Raw genomic sequence first — 13,117 nt, forward strand, 5'->3', positions numbered from 1 at the left:
TCTGAATCCTAAATGTGTAAAGTCCTGATAAATGAAAAGCTAAACACTCATGAAGCTGTAAGCTGCTCTGCAGTGGTTTAGGACCTCACAATTTGTAGCCTTCAGGCTTAATAATACGGCGAGACCCCAGGCAGTCTGCTGGAAAACTGCTGCTGAGAACGCAATCCCTGTAAGGGGATTCTCTTAGCCAGTGCAGCAAGCTCCATCCTAAAAGCAGGTTTGTTTCCTAGCCCCTTTTTCCTTTTCTTGGGAGGTTGTCCTGGATGCTTGATGAAACAGAGAACTTTCCCACTTCCCCGGTGTCCAGATTTTACTGCTTTTCCCCTTGTCTCCTCCCAGCCTTCCCCCAGTTCTTTCACCACAGCCAGCCACAGTCTCTCTTCGTTTTCCCAAATTGAACAAGCCAATCTCTTCCGGTCTCACCTGGGGGGAACGCTGCTCTTTTCCTTTGATCAGCTCCACAGCCTCGGCGCCTATCCCAACCATGAATTCAACATTCATGCGTCTAGCCAAACCCTGTCAAGATCTCAAAAGCATCTTGCAGAGCAACACCCCTGGCCTCTGCAAAGCAGCCCCCAGGCTGGTGGGGGGGCAGGCATTGCCTGCAAAGAGGAGGCAGCCCCCCACAGCAAGCAAGCAGAGAAGAGGACAAGCCAGTCCCCAGTAGGGCACAGAAAATGATCCAGCAGCTAATTAACTCATCATTTTGCTGAACATCATTAACACCAAGCTTATTGTCAAAGTCGCGTCCCACTGGTCTTGCTGCGGTGACCACTTGCAGAGGGCAAGTGGCTGCTCCTTTTCGGAGGGCAGGATCTTCCTGGGAAGTTGAGGAGACCGCAGAGGCTGCAGGTTGGATCCTGCCTCTTCCACAAGCACCTTACCAGCCAGCAAACCTGGACTCGGGGCGCCCCAGCATGCAGCAGGGACTGGATTTGCAAAGGAGAACGCTCTTTGCAGGGGTTTTTATTGCAAAAGCTTCCGCACAGCAGGCAGCTGTATGCAGATCAGGGCAGTGCCTGGCTACAGTCACCCAGAGCAAGTGTACTGTGATGCCCTCATAAGCTTGACTTGTCTACAAGAAGCAAACATGCCTCTTTGACAAGCCTGCGACGCGACTCTGAATACACAAACACTTTGCTGCACCAGAGCAAAGCTTCCAGATCCACCCTGGCTGCACGAGAGGGTCAGCTCAGCCAGCTGAATCCCTCCAGGCTGTCTCCCTGGGGCTCCCCGTGCTTTCCTTACTGCAGGGACAAAATACAGGAGTAAACATACCCTTGGTTGCACTTGGCTTTGTCATCTCCATGGGGCCTGGCGTTCTCACCCAGTGCCAGCTCGCTGGAAGGCAACTGGCCCACCAAATACTGTGAGCAAACCGCGGTGGAGGGCTGGGGATGCTTCTGGTCTACACTTAGACTCACTGCTTCAGGGCTAGGAAGCGCCTTCCAATGGTTTGTAGCACATTGCGATCACCAAGAGCATCTTCTAGTCACTGTTGCTTAAGACACAGGCCAGATGAGCTCAGAGCCTCAAGTGCCACAGACCCCATAGGGAAGGTGACCAAGGCATCAGCAACGCCTTCTCCAAGGGATCTCATTCCTCAGGGGGACACTTGTGCCGGGTCTGACGTCGGCTGCATGCTTCTGGCAGATACACGGCTCCGAGCATCCTCAGGGGCTGCTCAGCATCTGCCTCTCCAGCCCAGCAGCTGGGTGGCCCGTCCCCACCGGCGAGCATTTGGGGTTGAATCTCTTTAACACCAGCCCAAGAAGAGGAGATTGGTTACACAAACCCAGCAGCAAGGAGGTACCAGCCACAACAATAATAAAATAATAATTAAAAAAAACAAACAAAAAAAAAAGGCAGTCAGCCTTAATTAGGAAGAAGTAGTGGTGGCTGGAGGGCTTTTTGCTTTCTCCACTTCCAGGAGCTCTCTCCTGCCTGGAGGATCCTGTTCTCTCAATACATACTGCTAATAATTGAGGCTCTGTCTGCTCACCACAACACTGTCCAGCTGCCGGGAGCGTTTAGAGGCATCTCTGTTATTTCTTAGCCAAGGCTGCAGTGTTAGCCTGGGGTATTAGCTCAGCACTAAATAATTCTGCGTGGCCTCATTGATTAATCATACAGTGAAATCTTACAGGGTGGGTCTGTAGGCAGGAAAGCCTCTTAACTAGCCAACTAATTTAAGAAGTTGCTGAATGCACAGCCCAAGAGCACCGCTCGTTTATTTGTATTTCTTTATGCTGATGTGCTATAAAACATGCTTGCTCCAAAGGGCAGGGAGCAGAGACCCCGAGCTGTCCTGCCTCACCCAAGCAGCCCACAGCTATGGAGAGCAGATGGATGCCTGGCCAAGGCTGGTTTTAAAATAGTCAGCCAGCCCTGTTTTGACAGTACATCAGGGGTTTGATGGGGGTCAGCTTGTCATCCTTTCTTTGCAAAGTTTGTCCGCGGTGAAGAACAGTTCTCTAGCTGAGGTTGTGGGTGCACTGGGAGGACCGGGAGACCTTCTACTGGGGCATTGCACCTCCCGCCTCAGCAGGTCTCAGTGCAATGTCCATCTGGGGATAATCTGCCTCAGCTCCCACTCCATAAGCAGCTACGTGTCATCCATCCCTCCGGCTTGTTCATATTCTTGTGGGCTTGAGCCATCATGGATCCCTTCTCGTCCGTTCTCTTTCTAAACCTTCCAGGCACGTAAAGGTTAATTCCATTTTCTTTGCTCTCAGGAATAAACCACCCACCCCAACCCCAAACAACCCTTCCTATTTATATCCCTGTGTTAATCAGAAAGGCTAGCACTTCTGCATCTACATGATTAAAAATTAGGAGGCCGGATCCTGTAGTGGTGCCTTCTATCAGTAACCAATCCTGGGAGCACAGGGATGAATAACAGATCACAGCTGTGTGCTGCTGGCTTCGTGCTTTCCCTTCCTTCTTCTTTCTCCACTTTTTATCCTTCATTCTTCCCTTCCTCCTCCTCCTCCTCCTCCTTTCCCAGGCTGGAGTTTGAATGGGGAAGGAATGCATCCATCCTTCATTTTGCAGTTGATTCATCACCACTTCCCATCCATCAGACCCTCTCCTCCCAGCCAGATCCCCCCCGTCAGTGAGCCTGGAGACCATTACCAGTTCATGGCTATGGGAATAACTGGGGGATGGTAACCACTTACTTGGGAAGATGTAATCAGGACCCGTACCCTCTCCTCCTCCTCTCCTTTAGCAGCTCCCCACATCTTGCTGCTGATCTGATAGAGGAGAAAACAGGAGCAAAACAGTAGGTTAGAAAACAAGGATTTCTGGCACAGGGAAGACAAGTGGCTCCGTGTTTGCCTGCATTAGGTTATCCCCTGTCCCATGACATCCCCTAGGTTTCACAGGCAGCTAAGAGACAGGCTGAACCGCTTTGAGGGGGTGATGTTAAGCCAGTGGCTGCAAAAAAAAAGAAAAAAAAAAAGTCTTCAGCCATCAGTGGGACCAGCCATTTACAAGGCATCAGTCAGGAATATTAAACAGTCCCTCCATTTAATTCCAAGATGCTCTTCAGAGAAGGGCTTGTGGGTTCGTTTTTTCCCTGCTCCACAAGATATGTTTCCAATGTTTTACAAGCTGAGGTCAAATTCAGTTAATAGCTTCGGGGCGGGGGGGGGGAACCTATTGAAAAATACTGGGTGTATTTTAAAAACAGTATAAACCCATCCAGTGAAGAGGGGTCTGTTCTCTTTTGAAAGTGAAAAGAAATACTTCCTTAATAGCATCAAAATGGAGCAGCATTTTCCACATTTTCATATTTCAGGGGCTGACAGATTTCAACTAACCCAAACCACAGATTTTAACTTCTTTTTTCATTCTTGTAGCCGGGGGAAAAAAAAAAAAAAAAAAAAAAAAGTACATTTTGGATCCATGTAGAAAAGCTTTTTTTCCCCAGTCCCTGGGTTCCACCCACTGAGCTGAAAAATCCCATTACTCACAGCGTTTGGCAGATGTGTGTGTGACCAGTGTTGTGTGCAACCAGCACATCTGCCTTGCCTACAAATCCTGTGCTGATGCGAGCAGCCACCTTTGAATTGTCAGGGAACATAATCCCTTTCCATCTCCCGAATTCAGCCCAGCGCTGGAGGAGCCAGCGAGGAGTTTTTTCAATATTTCTCGGCCAGCTAAAACACCGGGGCAGGTCGGGAGCAGGAGCAGAGGCACGCTCGGGGGTTGCAGAGCGGTCTTTGGCCAACTTTGACATTCGCTCTGCGTGGCTCAGCCCGGTGCCAGCCGCCTCGGGGAGGGGGGGTGTGTAACAAAAGCAGCTCCGCTTTGGTGGAAAATTGGCAGGTTTCCCCCAGCTGTGTCCCCTCGCTGAGGATGCTGAAGGGTAGGAGGTTTTGCCACCTGCTTCTGAACTGGGTGAAGCACCAGTTTCTTCCTGCAGCCTTTGCTGGTGTGAGCTCCTCTGCTTGGGCAGCTGGGGCTGCAGCAGGGATGCCTTTCCGTGGAGTCTTCTACATTTCTGCTGGTTTCCCCGATGTTACATTGGTCCCTAGAGGTCCTGAAACAGGCCATGAGATGGGTGGGCAGCACGTCTATCTGTAGCAAGGCCAGCATTTGATTTCCCAAAGGACCTGGTTGGGATGAGCTAGTCACACAGCTGTTCGGACCTCTCCATCTTCAGAGCAGGTCTTGCTTAGAGCAGAGCCGACACGGGCAGTGGAGATAAAAGGTCCCCTCTGTAGGATGAAAGGTCAGTCCCTCTCCCCAGCCGAATTTCCCACCTCTTACCGTGCTGGGGGTGTTTAGAGATGCCAGACTTCGAGAGCAAGTCACAAAAGAGGAGGTGATGCTCAGGTGCCCCTCATCGTCTGCTTCCATCCCTCCTTGTCTTTGGCATGACGTGCTTCCCAGCACAAAAAACGGGGATGCCCAGGGGCTGTGTGATACCAGCAAAGCCACAGCCTGTAATAAGGATGCAGCCTCACACGGGCTGTCAGGCGGAGGTGGTTTCAAAGGCAGGTTGAGATCTTAAACGTCTCCCTTGACACCCCTGGCAAAATCTGCTTTCACAGAGGGAGACGCTTAAAAGACTCGCCGTGGCACAAGGAAGTCTGGCCGAACCAGAGGAGTTTCGCAACCTTTTGTGCGGCGAGACAGCAGCACAGAGGATGAGTGAAAGCAACGGGGAAATCAAAGCAGAGCAAGGCAGTGCTCAGAGGTTCCTCCAGCCCCCCACGCCAGAGGGCCGGCAAGGGAGCCCTCTTCAAATGCAAGCCTCTGCAAACCCCGCTCCTGATGCCCATAATAAGCTGTTCCCCCCCCACCCGAGTGCAATAGGTAACAGTCCAAACCCAGCTCCCCACCCTTCCACTGGGCATCACCCTCACCTGCCTTCCCAGTTGTAATCAGAACGTGGGTCAAACCAAAGCCCCCCCAGCCCCATACCCTGCATCCAGCAGCAGCCACCTATAGTCACCTGGGGAGGACCAGAGCAGCAGGGATAATTCCTTCACATACTCACCATCCTCCTACAGTTGGCAGCTCAGGGACATCCTAAGCCAAAGGTATTTCTGAATATTTAGTAGCTCTTGGTGGTTTTCTCTACCATGGGCTCGAGCCTTCCTATTGCTGCGAAGCTCAGGCTGGTGTCCCCCTCTAGAACTTCAGCCAGTTTGTGCTGCTGTCGTCCAGCACCTGGGGCACAGCTTTCATGCAAGCAGCAAAAAGCCAGCCGGCTGTACCATGGTCAGATGGGTTTGAGCGCTGCCACAGCCCCATCAAAGCCGGCCGCAGAGCTTTGAGGGGTCACAGCCCCGTCCTGGCAGCCCAGACCCCACAGGTAACTCCAGGAAGGTTGGTTTAAGGCTAGCAAGTGACATTGTCTCCTCTCTGCCGTTTCCTTGCAGTTCCTCCTGATGATCCTGTCATTATGGGGGGGCCCATCATCAGCCTAAGAGCAGGAGACCCCCTCAACTTGACCTGCCACGCAGACAATGCCAAGCCAGCAGCCTCCATCATCTGGATGCGGAAAGGAGAAGTCATCAACGGAGCCACCTACTCCAAGGTGAGGCAGGATGGGGCTGGGGACAAAGGCTGTGCCCTTCCCTTGCTTCAGAAAAGCATCCCAGCCCTGACACCACTCTTCACACAGCCCCAAAACATCTGGGGCAGCACCTTGAGTTCTGCAGAGCTGAGGCTTTCACCCTGCATCACCCCACACAGCCTTCCCGATGGAGAGGCTGGGAGGAAAGCGGTCAGGAGGGAGTGAGAAACACAGTCACCAAAATGGGCTTTGCTCAGAATTCGGCTGGTTTTTTGTCCCCCTCTCACAGCTTTTGCCACTTCTCCCCCCAAAAATACCACCTGGGTGTGGTGACAGCACCACAGAGCCAGCACTGACCTGGCCTTGGCTGTAGCAGAAGCTCTGGATCGAAATGCGGTTGCAGTGACATAAGTCCCCTCCTCTAGCTGCAATTTTTCATCAAAAATTGTCAGGGCTGTTGGTATTTTTTAATTTAAATGGAAAGCTTTTTATTGGGTCATAAAGGAAAACATCAAAGCAATCAGCGGCGTACTCAGAATGGGTACGCACACGTTCTCCTGTTTATAGATGCCTGATGTCTGGTAAGTGCTAAAGACTCAGTAACACTTGACATTTCTAATGAAAATTTCTAAAGAACCAAATTTGAGACATAAAATGGGTCAGTTTGCAGCCATTTGTAATGCAAGCAAACTTCAAAGTCTGGAGTCAAAGGCTCTCAAGCTCCTGAAGATCTTTTAATAAACATTTCACCCTCTGCCACCACTGTGAAGCCTCCATCCAGCCTTGTTCCAGCAACATCCCGATCTGCTCGAAAAAGCAGAGGAGCCAAACCATCATCTTCCTCCCCCTCCTCCTCCTCCTCCTCCCCATCGCTCTGCAGAGCACACGGGTTATCCCAGCCAAAGCGGAGCTTCTTCCTCAGAAATTGCCCCGTCTCCCCGCATGCACCGCAAGAGGCAGCGCTAATTAAAACCAGCGAGAACTGACCTGTCCCTCTCTCAAATCAAGCGGAATTAATTAAAATCGAGGCCATTGACATGCAGATGTTTATAACTTACTCTGCTCACCCCAAACCTCCCCCTCCACTGCAGACCGCTCAGACCTGGCCCTGGGGAGCCAACATTTAAGCCCTTTCCCTTTCAGACCCACAAGTAGTGGGGAGCAAACAGGGAAGCACGCCCCTCCTTTCTTTTTCTTTCAAATATTTCCAACAAAAAAAAAAAAACTTCCGTGGATGCAGCTCCATCTCCATGCAGTACAGAGATTTCCATGGCATTTTAAGCAGCTGTCAGGGATGGGGAGTCCTGTTCTGCATGGAGGAAGCATCTTCCCCTCCTCCTAGAGTCAGGAGAACCTCCATTTCTGAGGCTGAACCTCAGTTCCTCCTGATTTACTGGAGCTTTCCGTGAGACCTCTTCCACAAGCGCATCCCTGCCACAAGCAGGGCAAAGCGATGCTCCGGGGGTGGGCAGCCAGCACTTGCCACCTGAAGCACCGCAGCCCCCACACACGCAGGAACCCCCAGTTGGATCATTTTTGTGGCTGCCTTAACCTTGTCCTCTAAAAAAAAAAAAAAAAAAAAAAAAAAAAAAAAACAAAAAAAAAACAACCCACAAACAGCCTTCAGAAGAGCTAACAGTTTGGGGTATTTTTGGAACAGGAGGTTTTGATTTGGGGGGGAGCTGAAAAAACTTTCTTTTTTGAAGCGCCTTCAACCCAGATCTCATTTGAGCCAGATATTCCAGTCAACCAAGAAACAAACCCTGTTCAGGTAACTGATTGCCTAAAACCATTTCTATTGAGTGGTAATTTCTTTGTTTCTCTGAATTCCCAATCCACCAAGTGATTAACATGCAGCCCCCCCACCCCCCCCCTCCCCGCCCCCACCCCGCAATCACAGCCAGGCAGTACAGAATAGCCACAACTGACTGACCACCACCACCACCCCCCCCCATACCTACCGTGGTCCCTATAGCCATAGCAGGATCCTGCAGGGTTTCAGGGTTTGGAGCAAACCCAAAGCTCAGGAGCACTGTGGGGGAAAGGTCCTGTGCAGACTGAGGGCTCAGCACCTCCTCAGCACCAAAAGTGGTGCTGTTCTGCAGGGGAAGGGTGCACAGGGTGACAATAAAGCAAGCACAGGGCAGCATCCTTAGCTCCAAGCGCACAGCATGAGAGGAGCCGAGCAGGTTTGGTGGTTGGAGAAGGGTCACCCACAGCACAGAAAGCTCCAGAACATCTACAGCAATGAGGCAGCTCTGAAGTCAAGCCAGGAAATCCAGCCCACATCACCCCACCTAAAGCAGAGCTGGAGCTGGAGCCAGAGCTTAAATACAGCTTCTGGACCTATGGATGGAGAGCCCTTGGGCAGAGTCCCGGGGTGAGGTTTGTCAGGGAAATTAAGTCCTGCTGGTGCAGTCGGGCCCTGACAATCACTAATAAAGGCGTCTCGTTCCTGCTTCTCCCCAGCTTCTGGGCTGATGGTGATGACAATTTCTGAGCATCGTTCCTGGTCGAGCATGCCTGAGAGGCACAAGCCCGTACGCGTGAGCACTGTCACCGTGAGCCCAGGTGGCGAGAGCATTAGTCTTCCTGCCACATGTTCTTAATTCAATAAAGCACTTGCTTTGCATTGTGAGGAGGAAATGTGAAGGATACAGACTTGGAGAGAAAAACCACCTGGCGAGGTCTGAAATCCGTAGTTACGGGATGGGTGTATCCATAGATATTTATCGCTGTTATCAACGGTTGGGAAAAGCTGTTTCTGGCCTTTCTGGTTCCCGGAGGGTGTTGATAAAGGGGAGAGAGGTCAGAGGAAAGCCCAGAGAATGATTAAAAGGTTGAAAACGGTGCGACACCTCGAGAGCCTCCGAGGGCTTGCTGGGTTTAGTGTACCAAAGGCAGGGCTAAGGGTGACATGACCATGGTCTGTAAGAAAGTGCAGGAGGATTATGAGTTTGATAAGGCAGCACTGATAAAGGCATGGCAGGGCCCCACAGCTGGAAATCAGTCAGATAAATCCACAGAAGAAACAAGGTGCCAAGGCTGAGCAGATAGAGCCGGTTAACCACCGCTGTACCAGGAGCGAGGTTTGGGATCTCCATCACCCTCAGGTCCCCATCACAGTGATCACCAGCATGAGGCGAGCCAGAGTGGTGATGATTTACCACGGGCTGGGCTGGACCACTGCCCAGCAGCCAGGGACCCATGGCCGGGATCAGTCCCGTGCTGCTGGCAGCCGGCATCACCACTCATTGCTACGTGAAGTGGCCCGGGCGGCTTTTTGCGCTCGCCTGGTGTAGGTGCAGAAGGGGACAGCAGATTCCAGAAGCCGCTTGCTCCGCCTGTCCCTCTTCCCTGGGACGGTGGGTGCCCTGTATCTCCCTGGAGCTGCAATTCCCAGGTCTAGGCACAGCAGGGCTGGAGGGAAGCGGATGGGAGTTAAGTGCCCAATTCCCAGGGAAGTGCAGTGAAATTTGTCGGGGCTATTCCCCTAAGGCTTCTAGGCAGATTCCAGCTGGAGAAGGGAATTGTTATTTTTGCAGGGAGAAAAAAAAAAAAAAAAAAGGGACAATAATAATTGTTACAATTGCAGGGAGCGCTGCTTGGCTGTGGAACTGCGTGAGTGAGGGGTAGCTGCGTGTGTGCAGAGCCTGGCGTGACTCCTGGCCAGGGAAAGGGGCCCCTCTCCTGTAGGAAACTGCCTTTTCTCATCCCTGTTTCCCACCCCACAGACTCTTCTCCGTGACGGCAAGAGGGAGAGCATCATGAGCACCCTTTTCATCGCCCCCTCCGACATTGAGAACGGGGAGAGCATCGTCTGCCGCGCCACCAACAAAGCCATTCCCAGTGGGAAGGAGACCTCTGTCACCATTGATATCCAACGTGAGTACCCGGCCGGCGGAGCTACCTCTGGGTACTGTGTGACCCCAGCCCTCTCCATCGCTGCTGGCGTGGCTCGGACTGCAGTCAGGAGCGGGATGCTGGGATGTGGGGGTTTCTGTTTACTGGGATTTACTGGTACATTGATACAGTGAAGTCAGAGACAGAGGTGACCTCCCCAGGGCACCAGACAGACGGGAACATCCACAGGGACAGGCGGCTTACCAGCTCTTGTGTCCTGTGTCCGTGGTTTTGAGCCAAAGCAGCCCCAGCTGCCGTGCTCCAGGTGGCCAGTGGGCATAACACGTGGCCCAGCTGCAGGGTCCCTGGAGCAGGGATGGATCCCAGATGGATCTGGCTGAGCAAGCAGCATCTCTGGACATGGCCAGTAGCAGAGATAAGGCCCATTAAGATTTCTGGTACAAAACGGCTTGTTTCCAGCCTTACAGGCTGTTTGACAGTAAGTTTTTTGTATTGTTCTCCACCAAGATAGCGTGTTAGACACCTAATCGGTGGGAAGTCTCTCTCCCGTGAAATACAGCTAGCGTCAATCACCATCTGATGGGGGCAGGTGTGTGTTGAGAGCCATATCATTTACCCTTTACTGTAAATCTGTGAAGCAAAATCTTCCTTCCTCAAAAATTCACGTTTCACAGATCTCTTCCCTCCTCCTCCTCCTCTGCAATAGCTGTTGCTCTCAGGCTCATCCTGACCTCCCTCCAGACCTCCCTTCATTTGCACACACAATTCCTGCAGCTGTATTTACCAACAATTTGCAAATGCAGGGTGTTCAATATTAGCATGCCAGCTGCTTTCCAGAGTCCAATTAAAACTGGCTGAACAAACTCGAGCACAGCAGAAAATTCACCATTTAAGACTTCCAGCTTTTGCTGCAGGAAGATTAACAGGCTCTTGGGTCGCTGGATAGCATGTCCTGACAGAACCGGCCAGATAAAATGAGATAATAGCATGGGTTATTTCACAGCCGGCAAACAGTTACAATAGCTGAAGACGCGCACACATTCTCACAAGCAACGCCAAGCCGGAGACATCATTACGCTGCGCTGTACAGTGTGGGGCAGGAGACGTGAGCTGAATCCCTGAGCCTGGTGGAATCTGCTTTGGAAAGAGAAAGACCCAATAAAGAACACCAATTTCCACTCCGAGCCATTAAATACTCCATGCTGTGAAAGTAATAATAACAATAATATCCGATCCAGCTATTAAAAATATGCTGTTCTTAATGGGGTCTAATGAGGATATCAATTTCCCTGTGCTGGATGGGTGATGGAGGGATAGGAAAATACCCAGATGGATTCACCAGCCTGCGGTGGGGTGGGCTTCATCCGGGATACAAGAGCTGCTCTAGCTGCTGCCCAGCCCGTTGGGTTTCACTCCCAACCTGGCAACTGGCTGCTTTCACTTTGTGAAGAGCTGAAAGTACTTTTCTTAAGAAAACAAATGATCTGGGCCACTTGTTTCTCTGGAGGAGCTGTCCTGGGCAAAAGCAAGTAGGCTGGGTACCCTTCTGCATCACCCCAGCGATGAAGGGAGGCCCTTCCCGTGGGTCTTCTTCTAACATCTAGCACAGAAGCAGCATCTTGGGGAAGAAAAAAAAAAAAAAAAAAGTGGTTTCTGCAAGAATAAGGACAGAGGCAGCAGTTGCTGGCTGGTGAGCTTTGCCCAGCCTGGCACAACCTGCTGCATCCCACCCTGGAGCCGGCGCATCTCCACCTCCGCTGTTCACACCGTAGCAAACATCGCCCAGCTGCACGGTTTGAAAGAGACGGCCTTGCAAAATAATCCCAGGGAACCAAAAATAATCCCTCCCAGGAAGCAGCCAGCCTGGTAAATCACTCCTCCTGCATTCGTTTTCTTTTGCCACTCAAAAGAACATCAAAAATGCTCACAGGCAGCAAAGAAACGCCAGGGTGGGGATTCTTTCCTGTGCAGGCTGTATGTGTGTGGTGGGAAAGAGCATCCTCTTTCAGCTGATGCAGAGCTGAAGTTTGGCTCCCATCAGTCTCCCGCCGGCACTGCCTGACCATCTTAGCAGCAATGAAATAGCTGAGTCATAAAACCCTCCCCTTGGGGAAAAAAAAAAAAAGGGGGGGGGGGGGGGGAAGGAACTAAATTAAAAAAAAAAAAAAAAAACAAACCAAAGCAGGATCTGTAATGGAAACACTAAGCGACTCCAGCTGGAACATCTGTTCAATGTGATTTCCGTTCCACCAGCCACATCAAAGTCACCCTCCTGCGAGTTATGCGCCGAACATCACAAGTGGGATTAAAATCATGTTTAATAGTTTGATATACCATAAACTATTTATACTGCCAGAGCCCAGTGGCTCTGTGGCAATGCACATCCAGCGTGCCGGGCTGGGGAGGAGCAGGGTTATTGCTTATCCAGAGCCATTTGCTCCGAGCCTCTGCAACACACATGTGCAGTTGCTCATTTTTACACCTCTTTTTTTTTATTTTTTTTCCATGGCAAGAAGGGATTTGACTGCATCTGTGTGTTTTTGCAGGAGGAGGAGGAAAGTGGAGGTGTGTGGAGCGGGGTGGTGAGGGTCTCCTGCTGCGTTTATCCGTGTAGCACCAGAGTGTTTAATTCCCTTTTGTGCTTCCCACTGAGGAACGTGAAAGCCCAGAGCTGAAGAAGCATCTTAACCTGCTTCCATCTCCTCCTTTCTCCTCATTCAGCCCACAGGATGCTTTTGGATTTGGGGTGGAGGCTGGAGGGGGGCTTGTTTGGGGGTCCGGAGGCGAGAGGAGCGCCGAGAGGGCTCGGCACCTGGCAGTGTGAGAGCCAGCACGGTGCCTGCCACCCGCGGAGCTCAGCCCATGACCCCGGCCATCATTTCCCAGGGGATAATTTAAAATAGCGGGATTGGAGGGGTTGCTCAGGTTGCCTCACTGGCTTCGAGGAGCGATGCTGGTCCCCCAGTGCGAGCAGGGATGCAGGGATGCGCGGTACCTGGGCGTGCGAGCATTTGCATGCACGCTCTCCTCCCAGCCGCCTGTAGGCTGGCTCTATCTGGTTCCATCGTTCAAATTAATTACAAGAAGCCAGGCAGGAATTATAATTGTAACCGAGTGGAATTACATTCTGACGAGTTACAATTTGTGTCTCCTTTTTTTTTTTTTTTTTTTTTTTCCCCCCCCTTAAAATACCCCAAAACACAAACCCACACTATTCGCAGC

At 51.4% G+C, this 13,117-nt stretch overlaps 1 protein-coding gene across 3 annotated transcripts in view; it reads left to right on the top strand.

Annotated features, from left to right (window-relative positions):
- The window catches only part of KIRREL3 (kirre like nephrin family adhesion molecule 3), a 342,462-nt gene that overhangs the window by 277,327 nt on the left and 52,018 nt on the right, over positions 1 to 13,117 (top strand). For all 3 annotated transcript variants that reach the window (XM_037409940.1, XM_037409941.1, XM_037409942.1), the window contains 2 exons: positions 5,895 to 6,052; positions 9,766 to 9,916. In XM_037409940.1, the coding sequence (XP_037265837.1) occupies positions 5,895 to 6,052; positions 9,766 to 9,916 (309 nt within the window). The remainder of the gene's footprint in view (positions 1 to 5,894; positions 6,053 to 9,765; positions 9,917 to 13,117) is intronic.

This window comes from Falco rusticolus, chromosome 16 (genome assembly GCF_015220075.1).
Source record: "Falco rusticolus isolate bFalRus1 chromosome 16, bFalRus1.pri, whole genome shotgun sequence".
Taxonomy (NCBI): Eukaryota; Metazoa; Chordata; class Aves; order Falconiformes; family Falconidae; genus Falco; species Falco rusticolus.